At 45.3% G+C, this 23,933-nt stretch overlaps 1 protein-coding gene across 1 annotated transcript in view; it reads left to right on the forward strand.

Moving 5' to 3' along the window:
• LOC138498703 (uncharacterized) overlaps positions 1 to 23,933 on the forward strand; it is a 95,745-nt gene that overhangs the window by 27,620 nt on the left and 44,192 nt on the right. Inside the window, exons 6-11 of the mRNA XM_069622350.1 lie at positions 9,389 to 9,480; positions 12,290 to 12,420; positions 14,214 to 14,308; positions 14,731 to 14,808; positions 17,839 to 17,935; positions 20,387 to 20,550. Of these exons, the coding sequence (XP_069478451.1) occupies positions 9,389 to 9,480; positions 12,290 to 12,420; positions 14,214 to 14,308; positions 14,731 to 14,808; positions 17,839 to 17,935; positions 20,387 to 20,550 (657 nt within the window). The remainder of the gene's footprint in view (positions 1 to 9,388; positions 9,481 to 12,289; positions 12,421 to 14,213; positions 14,309 to 14,730; positions 14,809 to 17,838; positions 17,936 to 20,386; positions 20,551 to 23,933) is intronic.

Here is a 23,933-nt window from a genome sequence, read left to right on the forward strand (position 1 = left end):
AGCCACCCTACATTCCTGCTCTTAGCACCCCTCTCTTCGTGATTAAGGGTCTTTTATTTCCTTGGCCGGCTTTGTGGGCCCTATGCTAAAGAGACAGGATTTTGGGGGCCGACTCAAGAGTGAGATTATTCTCAGGCTCCCCATTTTCAGGATGGAGTCTAATCGCACATTATCTCCCATGAACGTACACACTCTATTTGATCATTTACTAGCAGTAGTACCCGTTCTCCGAACGGGTTCTGTAGACAGACATGATAACACTGATCCCGTAGGTCGCTGTTCCGATTCGCTTATCACTTGATGTACTTTGCACCCTGAAGTAAACAGCACTGAGAATGGGCGCGTGTGACTGGCTGACATGTCCCGGAGCAGACGTTGGGGGGGAGGCGAGAGCTGGTGAGCTGCTGCATACTGGGACCTTCTGTGCTCTCTCCCCACCTGCCGCACCACCCTGGTGTGGTGCAGTTCATTGCAGAGCATTGCAATGCAAATATCTTGCAAACTGTGTATCCTAGGGCCTGGACCTGGAGTTTTGTTCCTAGTGTCGGGACGGCTCGTTCTACCGCCACATTGACGTTTCGCCAATTTAAGGCAACCGCCTCACCTGTGAAAGTGCTGGAATCCGGGGAACGGGGCGGGGTGTCCTAATGCCGTGTAGCTAGTAATGCCTGGAGGGTCCTAACAGGTAACTATGCAACATGTGGTGCTGATTGGTGAAACAGTGTGGAATTGGATAAGGAACAACGCTTCGCCAAGCCACAAACCCTCAAACTGATTTGGACTTGTGCTGAAATCCGGGGAATGGGGTGGGGTGTCCTCCTGATCTATATGGGACCCGAGGGGGAGGACCTACCAAGCGCATTCAAGCAATCGTTGTTCATCAGAGAGAAGTCTGGGCGATCCCGAGAAATGCCATGGGTTCAACTGAGTGGGGGAGGGGTAGAGGGGGGGGAGGGTCTAAGCAGTTTGGTGGATTGGAGAGGGGGCTCTAGGACAAGAGCTCACCTTTTTGTAAGGGTTTTTAGAATTTTAGTAATGAACCATATGATTTCTACTCACTGTTTCATTATGTTTATGAGATAACAGTCCTGATGAATTATATGTAATTTATTGTGTATCTCATTATACGCAGAGGAAAAATATATTTTAAAAAAAGGAATCCTTTTAAGGACCTTGACATCTCTTGTAGTGGGGGGGTCTGTTCTGTTAGCTTTAGGATGGTTGTTGAAGGGTTTTGGGGTGCAGGGCCCCACTCCTTGTGGTGGGCTACTGCAGGAGATTCCCACATGTTGATGATATTGTGTTTTATTCAATTGTTGTATCTAGTGTGTGGCGCCATTACTCTTCTTTGTATGCATCATTTTAATGAATTGTGATGTTGGATGTTGCTGTTGGGACATTTTCTGTCGAAATAAAGCGTTCTGAAATGAAATGGTATCACATTCCTCTCTGGGCTGTCAGGGATCAGGAGGGCACGAGGATTTTTGCTACTGGTGGGGGGCAGATGGCAAACTGTAGTTTGACCAGAATCCTGGTGTATGGATTGTGTACCAACACAGGTGGATCCATCGGGGATTCCCCTTTGTGCAAATATTCGTACATAAACTTTCTAGACAACTAATCCTTGGGAGGCGTGAGCCAACCTGCTCATAAAAGTATCAGCATGCCAGCCTTTTATGCCAGTCTGACATCATCGATTTCCCAAGAACCATGCTTGAATGTTTTTGCCAAAAAGAATATTTGCCGCACTGTCTCCAGTGCCAGGTGCTGCAGGATCATGAAATTCAGTCAGATAAGATTTTATGAACCATAATTGCCCAGAAATGACTCGTGCACAGGCTGCCTCTTTCTTTAGCGGCACGCGCATGCGCATGGCAGAACGCGCCCAAATTGATGCGTTTTTTGCCATAGAGAGCGGAATTGAGGAGCAAGGAATGCTGTACAGGGGCCTGTTTTACGCTTTTATAAAAGACTATCTAGAACTTGCATAATACCCAGAGGTTTCTAAGTGCGGGGCCGGGGATCGAACCAGTGTTGCTCTACGTTGCTCCCAAGGCAAGCGTGTTGCACCTCAGCTATCCTCCCAATTGGCTTTTTCTGTGTGTTAAATGGCTATTGCATGATGGGACAGCAAGGTGGTCCATGTCTAAAGCAGGAAACTAGTATGCAGAGAAAAGTACAACGAGTACAGTGCCTCATAACTTTGTGTAAAAGTCTTTTTTCGTTTTGTGGCTTTTGGCGTCTTTTAATTTCTTACGCTGCACACAGGCCACTTGAGGGTGCTGCCCGGAACCAGGAGCAGGTGGCATGAGAGAGAAGCATAAGTATGCCCGGGTCAAGGCACCACAGTTGTAGCGATGAGCCCAACGTCTTCCGTCTCTTTACTTGGTCCTCATAAATAGGGGATTGAGAACTCCAGCTAAGACCCTGTACGCGTAGAGGTTACGTGGCAACCTTTGTATCTCCAGATGGTTTGGACTACAACTCCCATGAGCCCTTGCCCTCACAGTCAATGGTGAGGGATCACAGGAGAAGTAGTTCAAACCATCTGGAGAGCTGCATATTGTAGACCCCCTGTAAGGGGAAAGTGAACATTGGACCAGTGTGTTTTGTAGCGTTGAGATTACATTCACTACCTCAAGCAGTGGCCCGGTCCTTAATGCTATTTCGTTAACGACTGCCCTCGTTACTCAATGAAATAACATGTAATGGGGCTCATTCTGAGTTTGTCGGTCTAATGAAAAATCTAGAGGTAATTCCGATACTGCCACTTTTTTGGAAGTCCAGTAATTACTGCCATTTTTACCGCACCATCAAACTATGAGTTTGTCGTTAAAGTGCAGAAATGACGTAAAGGTAAGTGCTTGATTTATTTGATTTGGTTTATTCAGGTGTATGGCGCAGAACGCGACTGAGTACGGAGCAGCGCTCACTGCATATGGTTTCAGATGACTTGTATACTTGGTAATTAACCAGAGGATTGGGATAGGGAATTGAATAGACAGCGCAGGATTAGGACAAAGGGAAAATGTTCAGATGTCTCAGAAAAACTAACAGCGGAGTCAGAATGTGGAGGTGAGTCGGGAGATTATTCCAGAGGAGGGGTCCTAGCACTGAAAATCACTGATCTCCTCTAGTAGCAACGAGGAGGAGGAATGGTGGAAAGGTGAAGCTGTGCTGGTCTAAGGCGTCGCAAGGGTTCATAAAACTGGACTTTCTGCCTACCCAGGGCTGCACCTGAATACTAAAGACAGTATCTCGAAGGTGATATGATGACCGGCAGGTAACCAGGGCAGAGAGTCTCTGAGGTCCCAGGTTAGGGAGAACTTAGGAAGATGGAAGTTGATGCAAAAAGTGGTTATGAAGACATGAATATAATGCATTTGCATTATTTAGCACATATTAACCAATGCACCAACCACTTTGGCATGATGTGAATGGTGAAGGTAGTGAAGGGTACGTCGCAGTAATCGAAGATTGACAAAGATTGACTTGACAACCTTATTCATTTGTATGGTCAACCTCATGTCAGGCTCCCATATGGTTACAAGAGTTTTAATCGTGTTAGCAAAGGTGGTCGGTAGACCAAACAGTGATGGAGATGAAGGGAATCGTACAAAAATGTCGCCCTCATTTGTGCGCCCCCACAGTTACTGCGACTTTGGGGGCGCACAAAATGAGGGCGACATTTACTGCGCCCAAGCAGTGCGGGGGTTGCGGGGGTGTCCCCCGCTCTGCTTGGGCACCGTAACGAGGGTCGGGGTTGCGGGGTGTCCCCCGCTTACCATTTTGGTAAGCGGGGGACACTAAAAAAAAAAAAAGAAAAGCACCCAGCGGCGTCAGCTCTAACCCACGTTAATGGGAGGAGCTGACGCCGCAGGGATAGCAGGGTGCAGGCAGCACACACAGAAGTGTGCTGTGTGTGCCGCCTTGAATGGTAAGTTGCGGGAGTGGGGGTGGGGGGTAGGAAGGGAAAAATCAGGCCGGGGAGCGGGCACAGTGATCTATATGATCACTGCGCCGCGCCATAACTGGCGTCGGCATTTCGGCCGTCGCAGTTATGGGCGGCGCAGTGATCACATGGATCCAGATGAAGGGTGGCATAAGGAATCGTTTAATAGGTTTTTGGGACCCAGGATCATGATCCCGGGCGTTGTAGGATTTATTTGAAGATTGTTATTGGTTATCCATAATGTGACCTCCACCAAACAAAGCTGAAGCTGATATAACTCTCCTTCGGGCCGGTTACCTTAAAATACAGTTGGGTATCATCGGCGTAGGAATGAAAATGAATATTAAAGTTTGGTTCAGAGGCAAAATATAAATATTAAAGAGAAGAGGTGACAAAAAGGGATCCCTGTGGGATGCCACACGCAACCAATCAGAGAAGAGGTTTAGGTAAAATGGCGGATCTTCACCATTTGAGTTCTTTCAGAAAAGAAACTCTGAAACCATTCAGGGCTGAGCTGGAGACTCCACCTATGTCTGCGCGTAGTGACAGAAGAATAGGATGGTCCACCGTATCAACTGCGGCAAACAGATCCAGCATGACCAACGGAGACAAATGACCCCAGTTGGACTGAAAAAGAAGGTGATCCCAGCCGGAAATCGCATCAGTTTCCATCTCATGTTTACATCAAAGGTCAGGCTGAACCTGATCAAAAATAGAATTACGCCCCACAAACTCCATCAGTGGCAATAGCACTGCTTTTTCGAGGAACTTGGCCATCCTAGGGAAGGCCGGCTATGAGTCAATAGTTTCAAAGTTCCAAAGGATCAACAGAATGTTTCTTAATCAAGGGCGTAATACTTGTGGACCTTAGTCCCAGGGGATCGACCACTTCAGCAAGCGATAGGTTAACCAAGTGAGTGATATGTCGGATCAGAGCCACCAAATGGACTAGGGAGCCATACGCTGGTCACACATAATTAACAGAGCAGGTTGTTCCTCAATAAGGTGGAAACTAATTCATGGAAAAAACCTCTGTAAAAATAAATTCACTTTCAGGCGCAGATAGAAACTGAGGTTCTGAAGAGGCAGATGTAGTTTTGGTGGGTGGAAGACTTGAAGAGGTCTTCTGGATCCTTTCAGTAAAGAAAGTGTGAAATTGGTTTGCCAAATCCACTGAGGGTTCCAATGCTTGCAGGAGGCAGAGAGGATTAGTCAAACTATTAATAATCGAAAATAGCTTGGCAGCCTTATTGATAGCCGAGTTCGTTTGGTCTTATGGAAAGGCTGATTCAGCCTTGAAGATGGCTTTTTTTTTGTAATCTGTGAGGGCTTCTTGTACTTTCTGTAGGAAAGAAGGAAGTGGGGGTCATTCCGAGGTTGGAGGTAAGGGATTACCGGCACTGGTAAGGGTGCCGATGCCGGTAATCCCTTACCTCCGTATTCCGAGCTCCCTTTGCGGGTCCTTCCTTACCTCCTGCTTTTAGCAGGAGTTAAGTACGGGACCCGCAAAGGTACTTCGGAGGTAATTACGGTACCGTAATTTACGGTGCCGTAATTACCTCCTTCCCCATTCCCATTGAGCCCTGTGGGGCAGAAATGGGAATGGGGAAGGGCAAAAGGTGAATGGGGAATTACCGGTCCCTCCAACCCTGGAATGGACCGGTAATTACTCCATTCACCATGCCGGATTTGGAACAGTTTCGGAGGCAACCATGGAGCTAATTACTCCATGGTTAACTCCAAACCCGGAATGAGGCCCACTTGTGTCCTGTTTTCCTCCACAGTTTTCCTTTCCTGATATAGTATCGTTTGAGAGTTTTTAGCTCAGGGCTATATCAATGATTAGACGCTTTTTTGGAAGAGGCAGAAAGAAAGCCAGGGAGTCCATTTCCAGTTGAAAGGATGATTGACATTGGTGAAAAAGTTGATTGTCAGATAGCTCATTAGCCCAACTGGGTTGGTTGGAGAGTAATGCATCTGGACTAATCTGCAATAGTGCTCTCTTCTAGATCACTCTATTTCAGCTTTTAATTACAAAGTGTCTTGCAAAGTGATCGCTCTAGGAATGCGAGAGAGTGCAGAGAGAGTGCTGGAGGTAAAGAGCGCTTAGGCGGCCCTCAGTGCCTATATTAGCACCACACCTTTGGCATGGCTCACCTCAGCAGATCAAAAGTGATCATTTTAACATATAGCCAATCAATCATTTACCTATTGCATAATGACCTGATTAGAGACATTACTTTTGTTGTATCTGTTGTTCGAAGATCCTCCTATAAGTATCCTTGCGCGTCACCCTACTTATGCTTTCTACTTTTCCTAAACAGTGATTGTCTTTGGCCTTATGTTGTCAACGCCTTGTTAAATAGCAACTATCCACTTTTCATTGCTTGTATTGTCTCCACTCTTTTAAAAACCATTTTGCAAAGGCAGAGTCGTTCCTGCTATGTACATAGTTTCTATGCATATTTGTGCGGGGCTTTGGGTTTTGGCTGTGGTAGTTTGATCGCTTCTTGGGCCGCCCCCCGTTTGCAGCATTTTAGACTTGTTTGGATATGTGGTGCCGCGTTTGACGGGAGAATTTGCAGTTCTCCATTCTGAGTATATCCGAAGCTAGGTCATGTTGTCTTGGTTCCCGAGCCCCCTTGGATTCTGATCGTCTAGTTTCCAGCCCTATTTGTGGTTTGATATGATTGGTTATTTATAACGCGCTTAATAACCTGAGGTTTCTAAGCGGGAACCCAGGGATCGAACCTATGTCGCTCCGTGTGGTCTTGCTTCCAAGGCAAGCATGTTGCCCCTGAGCTATCCTCCCAAGACCTTTGGGATCTTAACCGCACAGGGGGTCATTTTACATGGCGTAGTGTGCAAATGTAAGACGTAAAAGCAGTGAGTAAGGTCTTTACACCTTACCGTTACGCTCTAGAGTATTTTCAATGCATTTGAGGCGGGAGTAAGGAGGGCCTTAGCATTCCTCCTCTGCCGTCTATGTCGCCAGTAGAACGCCAGCAGGAGATTTTTATGTAGTCGTAAAACGAATGGATTTCTACGGAATCTATTGTGAAGTGTAATTTCACAAACAAAATTGAAAGTGGAAAATTGCATTCAGGGGAGCAAACAGCAAATATGTCATCATGATCCCCTGCATTCAATTACCAGTTTAACTAAAATGTCCCCCACCATGATGAGGCTGCCTCAATGGGGGACTCCAGAAATGACCATGCCTTTTGCAAAGTCATTTTATTTGTATCTACTCAATCCTAACCTCAAAGGGAGCTGCGAAGCAGATGGCAAGGGTGGAGGTGTGGATGTTTTGGAAGCAGAATTCAGTCATTCGACTGTGAGTGGGTGTTGGTTCCTATTTGTGGCAGAGGCCTGCAGCCCGGCAAGATGAGACCCAGGGAGATGGGCCGAGGAGTAGCCTACTGTGCACGTCAGAGCGCGACATTGTGATGTAATCTAAATGATGACATTGTTTGCATTTGCTATTTTGTAATATGTATGTCCAACAAATTAGTTAGCCAGCAATGGCGGCTTTTAAGATGCAACAGCTAAGTGAATAAAGAATTGTTGTGTGAAAAAAAGAATACAAATCCCCATTTCATCTTTTCAGTGTAGCACACAAGCGTACAGAATCATACCTCAAGCCTTCCCTGTGCCTTGCTCCAAAGTCTCCTTTCACACCATCTAGCCATGACTCTGTGACTCTTCAAATCCAGGCCAGGCAGTTCTCTGAATTTATTATCCCAGGGTGTGTTGAGGTTCAGTACAGGAAACCCGAAAGACGGGGATCCACTACAATCCACTAGGCGAGTCTGCTTCAGCTCATCGCAAACCAATCACACAGCCCCACACCACCTCTGCAAGCTTACCTCTCAAACAGCTTTATGAAAACTGCTTTTCTAGTGCACACATAACCTAACTCAGACCTCTAATTTTGAACTATGTTTTTCCATCTAACGCCTGGATAAACATGCACCCAGAATTCCACAGACATTCTCTCTTACCTGCTCCTGGAGCTGGCCCTAAGCTTTGTATCTGGTCAGGCTAGGAATAAGGCATATGAACCAGGGACTGCCCATTTTTTTGCCCTATTACCAGCAGATGAAAGAAGTATCAACAAAACCCTGGAGAGAGCCACAGACTGTTTAGGTACAAAGGCATTTCTAGAGGATTAACGCCCCATTTAAAAACTCTTTATACGTGTCTAAGAAATGACTCAAGGAATGCCTCTTTTCAATTAGGCTACCAACGTGTAAAGGTCTGCTTGCTAGTCTGACACATTCGTTATTGACCTCGTCTAAGCCAATCCGAATGTGTACAGTGCAGTCAATAATTACTGTTATTGACTGCATTCTGAACAGCCTGTCTTCAGGAGCAGACAGGGAAATAACAATTGAATTGCCATACATGATTTTTTTCAACAAGACACTTCCTCTTTGAGAGGACCTTTTTTTGCTGGAACATGCCATTTAACAGGCGAAAGAAAAAGTTAAAACATTGGAAAATGCGTTCACTTTCTCATGGAGAACCTGTATACTTTTACATGACTCACCTGTGCCATTTTAACCAAGTTTCACTTGAAATGCTTAATGTATTAAGACCTCCATTTTACTTAAATACTACAACATAAAACCACATTTAATTTACAAACTCAGTTGTCTATTTACTTTTCTCACTCTTAAAGTAACATTTTTTACTTCACCACCAAAACTCCAAGACATGCATTCCTACAACCACCATCTGCTAATAGCCTTATAGAACCCAGGAGGGGTCACTCTCGCTTGGAATAATTTCCCTTTCCCAACTTATTGTGGCAGGTCAATATCCCACGATAATGAGCCCTCCCTCAGTCTATGCAGGCTATAATAATTGATTTTGGGCCTCATTACACGGTAGGCGGTAAACCATGGTGCTATTAGCACCATGGTTGCCACCGGTATCATACCGGTACCACCATGGAGGAAAGGGGAATTACCACCCCATTGCAAGGTTGGCGGGGCGGTAATTCCCCCTTTCTCTATGGCCCTTCCCCATTCCTATTCCCATTTTTGCCATAGGGCATAATGGGGAAGGAGCTAATTACGGTACTGCAAATTGCCGTACCGTAATTAGCACCAAGGTCCCTTTGCGGGTCCCAACTTTAACGGCTGGTCTACACCAGCCGTTAAGGTCGGGTCCCACAAAGGGACCTCGTAGTGAGGCGGTAAGGGTTAACGGTCACCGGTACCCTTACCGGTGACCGTTAACCCTTACCGCCTTCCGTGTAATGAGGCCCTTTATCTCATCACAAATGTGCACTGTCACGACAGTTAATTACAGGGCTTTGGATAAAAAGAATTTAGGAAAAAACAATGAAATGTAATCGCCGTCAATGAGAATATGACAATGAAGGAGAGTGGAGATTGTTTACATAAATTGTTGATATTTTCATTACAGATTTGTCGAGAAAGCCGGAAGGCTCCTGAACTGCAGCAGGAAGTTTACTGCCAGGTTTTGAAGCAAATGACTTATAACAAAAGCTTGGCAAGGTACTGGGAAAGGACGGGCGCGAAAAGAAACTGTGGCAGACTGCAGATAGAAAAGCCTTTGCTTTTCTTTAGATGTTGGTGAGCTTAGCCAAAAAACAATCAAAACAACATCAAAATGCATATCACCAATTAGGTGCATCATTAAACGATGATGGCAAAATAGTCACAATAAAGCATAGTAATTAATCTTTATGAAAAGGTAATTTGGATGAAATTTCCAAATAAGCAACAGTAAAAAAAAAAAGGTTACAATTCAATAAAATGTATTCAGAATGTGTTGGTCTTGAAAAAGGGTGTGTCATAACACTTCATTAATTACTACTAATAAACCATATTGTTATTAATATGTTAGTCTTATTGTGTGTCTTAAAAATGAATGTTTCTCCTTTCTTAAGTTTGTCATTGTGTTTTCTTCATAATTGGCGACTTACTGTTATAGGAAACATGTGCTAATGGGTTTTCCATAATCGGTTATACAGCAAAAAATTCTTTAAACAAAAGGATTTTTTCATAGTTACATGACTCTGCTGAATGATCAATAATCCGCAGTGACTGATTTGCAGAATCATAGACAATGGGCCTCATTACGACCCTGGCGGAAATCGTGGCGCCAAATGCACCATGGAGCACGGCGGAAAGCTGCCGATAGCGCCATGGGGGTTGGCGGATTTACCGCCCCATTCCGACCTTGGCGGGGCGGTAAATCCCCATTCCCCATTTTACCCTTCCCCATTCCCATTTTTGCCCCATAGGGTATAATGGGAGTGGGGAAGGCGTTAATTACGCCACCGTTAAATACGGTGGCGTAATTAACAACAAGGTCCCGTAGCGCCATGGATTTCTCCGCCCGGAAAAACCAGGCGGAAAACGCTCCATGGCGCTACGGGAACTCGTAGTAGGGCGGACGGGTCCGCCGCGAATAACGCTGGCGTAAACCCACTCCGCCAGGGTCGTAATGAGGCCCAATGAAAGCGACATCGTGAAGAGCACCTTGGCTCGAAGCACAAATCAAACATTCACTTAAATAAAACGTGCAACTATAAATCATTACATGCCCCCGAAACACTAATAAGCCATCAGGGAGACAAAGGGCTGTTTCTTCTAAGCAGCTCCCGCCATCACAAGAAACCCTTGCAAAACACGGTCACGCTTCTGGAATCCTGGGGTTTCAACACTTTGCCCGAGACACCAGAATTCTCACCCAGAAGGCCAGCGGCAGCTTATGGAAGTTATTTAGAGTCCATCAGAGGTCGAATCTTTGATCCAGAGTGTCATGGGAGATGAGGTGGTTTTCTGCGTCATCCCCACCCACCTCCTGCACCCTTAGCACTCCTGGGAGCTGAGGTGCTTTTCTGCATAAGCCTTCATGCAGAGCTTGCAAATGCAGGCTTTTATTGGTAGAGCCTGAATTCCAGTCTTTCTGATTGCTTAACGAGACGAGAACATGCTCTAAAATGAATTAGGATGCCGGTGTCTATCTGATGGGCGTGCTCTGGTGCAGCTGAGGTTTCAGGGTGCCTTTGCAAAGTATAGGGGGCGAGAAGGGGACTCCATCTTGGCAGGGAGATATCTCTCCTCTTCATTCAGAACCCGAAGGGAGTTCCTGCCTCTTAATAGTATAACATGTCACTTCGGTTGGTTACTCTCACGACAGGCCACTCAATGCAGCTTATTGATGGGGAACTACTTCTCCCCCTGCACTAGTTGTCTTCGCTACTCTACGGCAATCCCCCTACATGCCAGAGACCAGTGGGGCTAAATAAGGATCAGTGGCAGAACGGCTGCCCTTGTTTTCTAGCGCCACGCCCATGATATACAGAACATGGTCGCCATCTGCCATGGGGAGGGCAGTAGGGGCCAGGATGCAAATGTCTAGGGGGGGGGGAGTGAATGGTGGAAACGAGGAAGAAAGAGGGGAAATGCATCCCCTCCCAGCCAAGTAATTCCACAACGTTCCAGACTCTCCATCCAGTCTTAGATTCTCTATGATTACTATTTAATCACACATTCTCTCGTTCCTTACAAATGGTATTAGCATAACTGACGTAAAAACATTTGACCTAAAACATTTGTTCAAAACATTTTGACCTTTTGTTTTGTCAAATTTAATTAAATATATATATGGGGGTGGGTAGGGCTATAGATTAGGTTGAGGGGAAGTGTGGAGGGTCTCCCCCTGCGTTGTAGACCAAACAAAAGGTCAAATAACTTCAACCAAATGTGATTAGGTTTAATAGACCCAAACCTTACAAACGGCACTCTATTAGAATAAGTTGGACCAGCAGGGGTCTGCAACCTGTGGCTCTGCAGGTGTTGTGGACTACGACTCCCATGATCCTTCAGCATTGACTATTCGTGTTGGGGCTGGTAGAGTTGTAGTCCAAGACGTCTGGAGAGCCAAAGGTTGCAGACCCCTGGACGCGGTTGTGCCTGCCTTCTTCGTGCCAATGCAACATCACAGAGCCCTGTGATCAACCACCGTGGAGTTTGGTTGACTCCCACCACCAGCCCCCCTCGCAGTTGGGTACTTTATTTCTTGATATCTCTTCCCCACAGGGCAGCATTTCCATTTAGGCTTCAGCACCACCAGTCTCCAGGAAGTGCCACACATATTTGAAGAAGTTGCCATGCTGTGCAATTGCAGTGAGACCCCTGTTGCTCACTAGTCATGTGACCTTAGAAGGAGCTATGAGCATGGTCACGTGGGGGGACTTGAGACTAGGGGTACCCCGAGAGTAAATTTAATTCTGGACCCCTGAGTGAATGCATCATCCACTCTCCTTCCTCTTTCTTCGCCCATCTCTTGCAGGGACAGCTGCTTCCGGTGCTACCAGATCCTGTACATCATGACAGCCTATTTCCCTTGCTGTGAACCTCTTCTGGGCACTGTCCAGCAGTACCTGAAAACCGTGTCCAGATGTGGCAGCAAAAGCTTAGTCGGTAAGGATTGTCACGGATGGAAGAAGGATGCTGGTGGGAGGGAACAGACTTGCCAATCTCCCCCTTATAGAGGAGAATTACAGGTTGTGTTTGAGTTGAGTGATACTGTAAAATGGTGGACATTTCTAAAATGGCTGCCCAGTTCGGTCACAAAGTGGCCCTGAGTAGCACTTGCTGTCACACTGCTTTAAAGGTGAGCGGGGAGCTAACAGGGGTTGCCAGATGCAAAGTGTGAAAGGAGGAGTGGTGTGTTTTGTGTATCGCTGTTGAGAGTGACAAAATGGTTTTATTTAGTTACACAAAGTATCCTTAGACTGGACACCACATCAAGGGGAACAGCTCCTTACATAAAAAGAAAACGTGGTAGAAAGTTGCATTCCAACCGGAAAATACAGGAAATAGCAGTGATCTGACCAAACTGTTGTACTGGGTGGGGCACTCTGCCTTTTTTGGGCAAGGCCTATCCTATTAAGTTAAATCTTGTTCAGTTAGCTGTGTTTGACTTCCACCTCCAAAATGATGCACTTCCATTCAAAGGTACAGTCGCTGCTTTCAACAAGTGCCCTCCACCCGCTTCACTGCACATAGGATGTGCGCCAACCTCGCTCGAACATGCAGTAGTCCTGCCCTTAATTATAAAAGCCATCTCTGGAGCCAAGAGGTCCAGCTAATTCTGTGCCACCTCTCCGCTCCCTTACCCAGGCACATTTCTCTAATGAGCAGATATCGCTCTAATTTAACCATTTATTCAACATAATAGCTGTTTCATCACCACCAAGCCAGCTTTTGGCCCAGCAGGGCAACTGAAGCTTCCTCGGTCATCCATAGAGCAAACCCTTCCTGCCTGATCCTTTGAATGAAAGGGAGTTGCCCTGCCTTGTTGGCAGTCACAGGGCTCTCTAGTGTCACTGCTCTTCTTTAATATTTGGGACAGTATGAGGAACTTTTTTGGGGATATCAACTTCTTGGTCTCTGCGCCCTATGTATTCTGGAAATCTCCTGAAAATGTTGCATGTGTGTGAAGACATAAACGGTGACGTGAGTTCCTCTACTCCGTATTACACAATTTAGTATAGCATTCCTTCACACGTGTACATGCGCCACAAAAAAAGCTATTTGATGCCGAAATGTGGTTGAAACCAGCTCAAATTTTATTATTGAGTGGTAATCACGTGATTCAGTTGGCCCTCTATGATAACACGTGTTTCGGCATAAACTCTGCCTTTGTCAAATCAGGGCAAATCCAAATTCAGTCACGTATTGTCCTCTATTCTTGATATTGGAATTGTTGCGTCATGGGTTAAATCCCTCCTCCCCACGGGACGAAAACAGACATGAGGGGCACAGAACTTTGTAGGAGGGATTTAACCCATGACCCAGCAATTCCAATATCAAAAATAGAGGACAATACGTGACTGAATTTGGACTCGGTCCCGTTATTGGAGGCAGTCATGCCGCAAATAGCGCCATGACTACCTCCAATCTCGGAATGAACCCCATTGACTGTCGAAGCTGACAATAAGTTGCACGCACAAGTTTAGAGTGAATTTGAGAAGAAATCCTGCTTGCATCCTGTGCAGAACTAAAGTTGAACTGTTTCTGGGAAGTCATTGAGATGGGTACATGGGTGGGATTGGTTGTAGGTCTGCCTGGTAGCAACCTATGCTGTTCTTGGCCCTCTTAGACCTCCGTGTCCTCATCTCCATGTTGTCTGAGTGCTGCTTTAGTTTATCCCGCGCGCTGCTTGCCGTCAGTAACACTGTGCTTTGCTATATTTCCTCTTGGTGCTATAGTGGTAGCGAGGGCCTGCTTCCAGCAGCTACAGAGGAGCACCAGCATTGGAGGACGCGTCTACTATCCCTCTCCCATGGAGATCAAAGCGTTACTGGTAAGATGCCGGCTGCATCCTACGGAGATGTTCTGCAGTTCCGTACACTAGAGCAACGCGTGACAGAGCGGCAGTGTAGTTGTGCTCAGCTCAGTGTCACTGACATGGTGCTTTTGACAGCTGCACCACTTGCTAAAATCCCACTGGACTGATTGGGCGATATGGCTGGCGGAGGGACCTCGCGTTATTGAGAATTCTGAAAGTTAGACCAATTAATCGACATAGTCCAATATATATCCAATGGCTCAACGGACTAATTGCCATACGTAGGCACAGTATATACACAGAGGCTGATTGGGCCAACACAACCATCAGCCTTGCAATGTGAGTGACAGTTGCATTTCCTCATGCTGCCGAAAGGGGGTGTGGACCCCAGCATTCAGATGAATCTTCTTCTGTCAATCTTTCCCTATTTCCTATAGGTGGGGAAAGGTCTGAGGTGGATCTTTGTGAATCTACCTGGAGCCCAGAGGCAGTCGGTGAAAGTCCACATGGGGACGGTAAGTGTGACATCCTATTACTTAGTTAATGGCATTATAAATGATTCAAAACAAGTCAAATTCCACACTTAAAATGTCAAAGGAATTAGGCAACTCGGTACATGATATATATTTATATATATTGATCTCTCTGGTACCGTGTAGAGGGCTGCCCATCACCACCGTCCATTCATTTCTCCACAATCAACTCAAAACCACATCACAAAGTGCGGAGAAGTGCATGGGAATCTCACCATCCGACACAGAGGACCCGAGAGGAATGCAGCCCAGGGACAGCAGAGCGTGTCTGGGGTTGGGTTTTAGAAGAGGTCCAAGGGGTGGGGAAAAGGTGCATACATAAATATATTCAAGGAAAAGATTCAGTTGCAGGGACATTAAGGTGAGAACTTAAGGCAACAAAGCCCCTAAAAATCAGCTAAAGCCACCTTAACTATCACCACAATGATGACATCACTGGTGACATCCCTAATTACATCATCTATGACATAAACACATGTCAATGTATTAAAAAATGGATGCTATTTAAAGATTACTTTTACTGTGTACAGTATGTTTTTTATTTCAATTCTAAAATGTTAATGACTTACAAAAGACACGCAGAAATATACATCTATGTACATGTTTTCAAGCAAATGTTGCATTTTAAAACTTTATCTCTTTTCTAGACATATATTCATTTAGAAAAATAAGCCCTTTTTTCAATACTTATGTAGGAAAATTCTTAAAATATATACTAATATTTGCTCTCTGTTTTAAAGCACTTCTCATGTCATTTAGAAAATTCTTACAATAAAGTATTTACATATGCTTATTTTAAAAAGTCGTAAATAATTAGGGTTCAACATGTCTCACTTTCTATTTATTTCTACCTGTTCTTTTGTAAATGTATATACAGATTATATTATAGTGAACATGTCTCAGATCTATTTTGCACAAACAGGAACATTCTAAACAGTGAACTATTTATAACCCAGATATCAATTTTTACCAATGTATTCCAAAGCAAAGCTTCACAAGTAGTGATATGAAACATGTGCAGCTGTTTACTATTTTAAACAATGTACTCATCGTTTTGAAATATTGTAAAATGCTAGCATCGCATTTGTAGACACGTAAGCGTGGCCTAAATATGGGCAAATACGTAGAGTGATCTTATGTCCGATGCCATTAGCTAAATAATCATTGATGACATTTATGGTGCTATTAGTGATGCAATCAGTGATGTCATAGATGGTGTCATTAGTGATGTCATCAGTGGTGTCATTGTTTTGGCCATAGGCTGCGCAAGCGGGGGTGTGAAGTCCTAGTGGCATTAGCTGAATTTAGCTGAAAGGGCTTTTGTTGCATTAAGTTCTCCCCTTCACGTCTCTGCAACTAAAGATTTTTCCTTGAATTTCAAGGGTTTTGTTATTCCATAGATTTTTATAAAACTACCAGACCACTAGCAATGGCCTTTGGCCATGGCCGCTGGGCATGGCCACTTTATATTTTAAAACCCTTGCAACCCATCGCTCAAAGACGTTCATCAACCACAAAAAGATTTTGACCTGTTTTGACAGTGGTATTATAGTTCGATGTGATAATATCCCCCCAAAAAGTTTGCCATACAAGAATAGTGCTTTTTTTGCAGCGATATTAGCACATGGAACCTGCGGAGGACACCCCCACATTTTTTTTAAATGGAACGGGGGACACCCCCGCAATCCCCGCTCCCATTTACATCATAAATTATCCCCACAAATAATGTCACATATGATATAATAATAATAATAATAATAATAATAATAATAATAATTAGGCTTTTATATAACGCTACAAACCCTCAGGTATCTGAGCGCTGCTTATTATTACCCACGGTGTGTGGTGCTCATTTATCGACCTCGGAAGGATGAAAGGCTGAGTTTGGCCCCGCCGGGATTCGAACCTGCGTTAACAGGCTCTGCACGGGTGTCAAAGCGGGCGCTCTACTCGCTGTGCCACTTGACCGGCTATGATATGCTATGATATGATATGATAGGCTATTTATAACGCGCTTAATACCTAGAGGTTTCTAAGCGCAGACCCGGGTATTGAACTGTGTTGCTCTGTGTCGTCTGGCTTCCAAGGCGAGCACGTTGCCGCTGAGCTATCCTCCCAAGACCATTTCCCGGCGACTGTATGTATGGTGACATTATTTATGGGGATAATATTACCTGATACCGGTATTGTTATGTATAAATGATTGCAGGCTTTGTGAACTCACAATGATTTTAGGCAATGAGCAGTGATATTACATTTGCCATGGATCACACACTTTGGTTAAGATGTGTGTTACAAGCCCCTTGTTTTATGGCTGGCCTCTTGGTGACTGGTGTGATACATCACAAGACCCCAACTAACCGCATTTAAGCAGCACGAAAAAGGGGAAAGAAATGACCAGCTGCGAGAATAACATATGCGCTGTGCAGCGCTGGCCTGTGTTCCTCTCCTTCTCTCTTCTTGCTTTCACGTCCTCCAACATACCCCCTGCACACTATGGTGCTCTCAGTTTCTCCCATCTACTCCAACTGCTACTCTATCTCCTATCCTATCTCTCTCACTAAGTCTGGAAGGAAAAAGTTCAAGAGGGATATCCTGGTCTCCAACCCAGGCCTTCCTATCGCCGATACTTACATCCGAGCTTCATCAAGACAGACTCTCACAGACACCCTCCTTGTTGTTCCCTCTCCAGCCCTATGGACCACTCATATGGTCCCTGTTCTCTCTCCTTTCTCCTCCTCTCCTATTAATGGTGGCACCCAATGGGAGGTTCTTTTGGCCTTCTTCCATTCCTCCAAAGCCATCATCAATGTCTATCGTAATGTTTCAGCAGTTGCTGTTTAAGATTAAAGGTGTAGACACGCTATGCACCAGCTCCGCGTCTTTATTACAGTGCATGCCCTGCTTTATAAATGTGCCCGCACTAGATTTAACAGTTCCCAAGAATGAATGAATGAATGATGAATGAACGTAAAGCGGCACTTACCCATTGCTCCTTTTTCCCCTCTTCAGACCGTCGGCGATGTCACCCAAAGGCTGTGCGAGAGGCTGGGGGTGACCGTGAAGGAGCATGTGGAGGAATATGGCATCACGTGGGGGGAATCTGCAGGTTGGTGGCACACATGCTCGCTCAATGCTCATGCTACCCTACCTCGACTTCCATTTCAAGCCTTCCAGTGGGGATGCTATGTACAAAACGCTGTGCTTTTATACCACGCTCCTCAATCCTCGGTCAGTAGCACCACCTAATTATTAGTACCCTTATCATTTTACACTATTTTATAAATTAACATAAAGGTGTTGTCAGCTGAGCATAGATGCAACGCGGGTGGGATGTAGCAGAAGTAATTAGTGGACACTACTCAAAATTCCACTCTCATGGATCAAATGACCTTGCCCACGATAATTAATGCTACACAAGACAACCTCCTCCTTGCATTATTGCATGGATCTGCAATCTTGTGCTCGCCTGATGTTTTGGACTATAATTCCCACGATATCTGGCTATTGACTGTGCTGGTTAGGGATGATGGGAGTTGCAGTCCAAAACATCAGAGGAGCCAAAGGTTTCAGACCCCTACATTATTGCGTTGTCTTGAGTGGGTAGCTCCGCCTTGGAAGCGAGACGACGCAGAGCAACACAGGTTCGATCCCTGGGTCCGCGCTCAGAAACCTCTGGTTATTAAGCGCGTTATAAATAACCAATTATAATTATAATCGCCACTTTCCAGATGAAGCTCACTGTCTCCCGAGCCCTGGTTCTCTCAAGGCTGGACTACTGTAACAGCCTCTATCTTAATCTCCCTGCCTCCACTCTCCGCCCTCTGCAACTTATCCAGAACAGAACTGCGAGACTTGTCCTTGGCCTCAAGCCCAGGGACCGCATCTCTCCAGGACTGAAATCTCTTCACTGGCTCCCAGTGGCTGCGAGGATTAAGTTCAAAACCCTCTGCATTGTCCACAACGCCTTCTGGGGCCTGGGGCCTAAATACCTTCAACTCTCTCTTCCTAAATATCTTCCTTCACGAGCCCTTCGCTCATCCATCTCTAACTCCCTCATGGTCAGCCGCTTCTCGAAGCAACGTGCTGGGGGTAGATCTCTCTCCGCAGCAGGGGCCTCCCTCTGGAACAGCCTGCCTGCCTCCCTGAAACTTGAGGAGAACCATCTCCGGTTCCGGAAGCACCTCAAAACCTTCCTCTTCGCTTCTGCTTTCTCTCTCCCTCTCCCCTGCTAGACCTGCTTAACTCCCCACTGAATTCTGCACTCACCTGCATCTGGGCCACTCTCAGCGACCTCGGTCCAGGGCCCAGCCACTCTCCACGTGCACTGCCCCCCTGGCTCCCCCTGCACTTTGGGACTGTCACTGTATCCCTACAGCCCCCTACCCAGCACTTGCTCTGCACTTACCTCGCACTTGCCACCATCTGGCCCTTTTTATTTATTATTTATCACTTATTATTTTTTTTTTTTACGCCACTTACCTTGTTCTGCACTTTTCCCCCCACCTCCTCCCCCTGCACTTTCTCCTTTTCCCCTTACCTCTGCACTTGCGCGATCTGAATGACACCTGGCCTAGTAGGATCGTTTGTCCGTCTTCCCCTTGTTTTCCCTCCCCTCCTGCCTCGTCGCGCCTTGAAACACTTGTGTATAGGCGCGTTACAAATACCATATCATATCATATCATATCATTCATAGTGGGAGTGTATACTCTGACGTCCGTCTGCAGATTAAATCAAACCCCAACATGCACTTATTTTTGGCCTATTCGTTAAAGCAGCAATACCCTTTCTGGTTGAAAACGGAGCCCCTCCAGTTTGAAAGTACACTTCCTTGCCCTTTTTCTGATGTCATGTCAGCCCGCTCGCCTGCAGCCTTTGCCATGCATATACATGTATACTAATTGACCTGTTCACAATTGATCGCAGGAGAATTGACCTTCTGCACAATTGATCGTGAAATGAAGGTCAATTAAATTAGGAGATATATGTGGGGGAAACCCCCCAAAACCCTGCACTGAATCCAAAACCCCCCGCAATCCCCTACCCAATCCCATTATATTATTTATTACCCCAAACCCACCCCACACATATATATATAAATATATATATAGTAAAATAAAGGTAAAGATGAATTGTGCAGAAGGTCAATTAGGACCACTATTATTAGGTCAATTAGGACAAAAGGTCAATTGTAAAAGGTCAATGTGGGTAATACCCATGTAACAGGCTCCTGCTGAGGCTTTCCAGATACATTCAATCACTGAGTAACTTTCAGAGGATATAGGGCCTTGGACTAAGATTGCCCCAGAGATGATGCACCTTGATGGAGAACATTGGACTTTGAACACCACTGACTTGGGAAAGACAGAAAGCCCTAAACTCCTGCGATTCATCGACAATGAGTACTCTTCTCATATCCCGGTGATGCTGAAATGACCACTTAGTCTAGAGTTGGGGGTTTTTGTGCTTTTTGAACTATGGTAGGAGAACCACCTTTCTTTTAAAAAAGGAAACGGCTAAAGCGTTCTTAATTTCCATACCTCTCTCCTTTCTCATGTAGAGAAACTTCAAGGGCCGCTGAGGTCCTCTCTTTACATCATGGACCTTCTTCAGGACCTCCAGAGCCGGGAGCGGGCATCCCAAGAGTTGTGGTTTTACCGGATCAGCTGGACAGAGAAGCTGGTGCTGGACCACAAGCTCTCGATCGACATGCAGTATCACCAGGTATGCACGGGCTCGCCGCATGCACGGGTGCGGGGAACCTCCCCGGGCTAGAGTGGTGCACGGAAGAGCCAGGCTGCTGGGGGGTCTTCCCTCATGCGACCCTCTCATCCTTGGAGCCACCATGAGCGGCTCGTGCCCACACTTGGATGGAAGGAGGCAACACAATCACACCCTGATTCATGGAATTATTTGCGCGTAAAACACACATTTGTGCGCCATTCTTCCCGAAAAGCCCCATATAACTCAAACAGGGATTTTCGGGCAGAAAGGCGTGTAAATGTGTGTTTTACGCGCAAATAATTCCATGAATCAGGCTGTCAACCTTCACATCTCTATTCATGGGCCTGATAGGGATTAGCAATGGCCTAAAACAGCCAGAAGACAAGATTCACCTTGAGCACATCACAGAACCTGCCACCATATCTGACTGCAGCTCACAGCAGCACCCCAGTTTAACTTCTAATATGGGGACATCCCAATACTATCAATAAGGCTGGTATTCTTCATCTATGGGATCACCCCAGTGCTGCCAATAAGGCTGGTATTCTTCATCTATGGGAGCACCCTAGAATTGCCATTAGGTCTTGTATTCTCCACCTTTGGGTGCACCTCAGTACTGCCAATAATGCTGGTATCCTCCACCTTTGGGTACACCCCAGTACCGTCAATAAGGCTGGTATTCTTCATCTATGGGAGCACCCCGTACTGCCAATAAGGCTTGTATTCTAGATCTATGGGAACACTCCAGTACTGCCGCCAATAGGGCTGGTATTCTTCATCTATGGGAGCACCCCAGAACTGCCAATAAGTCTTGTATTCTCCACCTTTGGGTACACCCCAGTACTGCCAATAAGGCTGGTATTCTCCACCTTTTGGTACACTCCAGTACCGTCAATAAGGCTGGTATTCGTCACCTATAGGAACACCCCAGCACTGCCAATAAAGCTAATTTTATTCACCTATGGGAACAACCCTAAATTGCCAATAAGCCTTGTATTTTCCACCTTTGGGTACACCTTAATACTGTAAATAAGGCTGGTATATGGCCGATTTGTGGGACTATTTACGGAGAGTGGCTTTCATTTCACCCAAATTAAAGACAGAGAGTTGCTTCTGTATTACCTACGCTGACGCTATTAGGTAGAACTCGGGTAGGTCTACAGAGTTTGCTCTCGCGATCCAAAGAATATGCAAAATTAAATGGATTAACAATTAATCCAAAGAAGTCTAATGGGTTTTAAAGGCAGTAGAAACAAATCAAATACATTTTGTAGGTCACTGGATGGCCAACACATCCCAGCAGTGAGCAATACTAAATATCTAATGTTTCTGCTAGTGAGACCGATGGAAACCAAAATATACAAGGAGAAGATTCTGTGGTCTAAGGGACGTCAATTAGCAGCGCAAATGTCCTGCAAAGGGAAAAGGTACTGTGGTTTTTCGATCATGCCACGCATACCGTATTATAGATCTAAGGTCATTGCGATTTCAATTTATAGCCTAGACATATTCTTTAGGACTGAGAGACTGGAATTAGATAAATTCGAGGGTATAATATGGAGAAAATTGTTAAGGTTGCCAAATTGTGTCCCCATAGCTCTAGTCCACTTTGAGCTGGGGTTGAGCTCTCTCACATCCATTGTACAAGTAAGGACCATCTTGCTATTTTACAAGTCACTAGTTGGTGTGAAGAAGTCTAACTATAGTCTACTGGCGAGCCAAATGGCAATTGGGGGTGAGGGAGGCTTCCGTATAGACTAAGCGAAAACGTGAATTCATAATGGAACAATATGAGTTGCCTCTAGAATTACTGTGAGTAAAACCAGGGCAAGTAAAGCGTAAAATCATGGAAGTAGACTAGATTGTGACTAGTGATAAAACGACGCAGTATAGTCTAAGGAGGGAAATAAATACCAAATGCAAAAAGAAGGGAACGCTTAAGAGATATCTCATGCAGTCCCCTGACAGTCGCTATAGGGACATTTTCTTAAGATTCCGATTCAACTTGTTCTTAACTGGAGAGATTACATTGGTACGAGTCATCCAGGAATCAGCGCAGTGTCGCTTTTGTGGAACAATTGTAGAATCCCTCAAACATTTTATGGTCGAGTGTGGGCCTCTCCAGAAGCTAAGAGAAGAATTACTGTGTGCGGTACCGCCGACCTCAGACTGGACCGGTAATTACTCCCTTCACCAGACCGAAGTCGGACCGATTTTGGAGGCAGCCATGGTGCTAATAGTGCCATGGCTACCTCCAAACTCGGAATGAGGGCCAATATGTCCACTCTATAGAGTCGCTGAATACAGAAAACCCCTGGAGATACATTACCCAAGGCTCTATTGCCTCCTTGGTGATTGCGGTAGTACATTCATTGAAAATTATTAAGATCTCCTGAGTGAAAGAAAGTAGGGAAACTAGTATAAGAGAGCGAGAGAGAACGAAGGAAACAGAATGTTAACATTGTTTACAGATTATGTTGATCTATTAGTAGCAAGCAAAGTGTTTTTGCTTAGTGAATTGTAAGGAATGATTTTAACAATGTATAACTTCGTAGGAAATGTTTTCGTTCTATGAACTGTATACATTTTATTTTGTCTTGGATTAAATTGTTTAAGATCGTAATTATTTATTTTTTGTGTAAGTAGGGATTTTAGGACTACATAATCATCAAACTGTTTAAGGTAGTATGTATGGTGGATTTTATATGGGAAAGCTGTATAAGGTTTGTAATAAACCAATTTACAATAACAAAAAAGAATATAAAAAAAATAAGGCCGGTATACTTCACCTATGGGAGCACACCAGTACTGCCAATAAGACTAGTATTCTCAACCTTTGGGTACACCCCAGTACTGCCAATACGGCTAGTATTCTCCACCTTTGGGTACAGCCTAGTACTGACAATACGGCTGGTATTCTCCACATTTGGGATCCTCCCTGTATTTCCAATAAGGCTTTAATCGTCGCCTATAGGAATACCCCAGTACGGCCAATAAGGCAGTACTGCCAATACGGCTGGTATTCTCACCTATAGGAACACCCGTGTATTGCCAATAGGGCTGTATTAATCACCTATGTGGACACTGCAGTACTACCAATAATGCTGGCATTTGCCACCTATGGGGGCAACCCAGTACTGCCAATAAGGCTGGTATTGTCCACCTTAAGGTACACCCCAGTATTGCCAATAATGCTGGTATTGTCCACCTTAAAGTATACCCCACTATTGCCAATAATGCTGGTATTCTCCACCTTTAGGTACAAGCCAGTACTGTCAATAAGGCTGGTTTTCTCCACCTTTGGGAACACCCCAGTACTGACAGTAAGGCTGGTACTATTCGCTCAAGAGAACACACACCCAGTACTTTCAAATAACTCTAGT

Source organism: Ambystoma mexicanum, chromosome 5q (assembly GCF_040938575.1).
Source record: "Ambystoma mexicanum isolate Mex_15411 chromosome 5q, UKY_AmexF1_1, whole genome shotgun sequence".
Classification (NCBI taxonomy): domain Eukaryota; kingdom Metazoa; phylum Chordata; class Amphibia; order Caudata; family Ambystomatidae; genus Ambystoma; species Ambystoma mexicanum.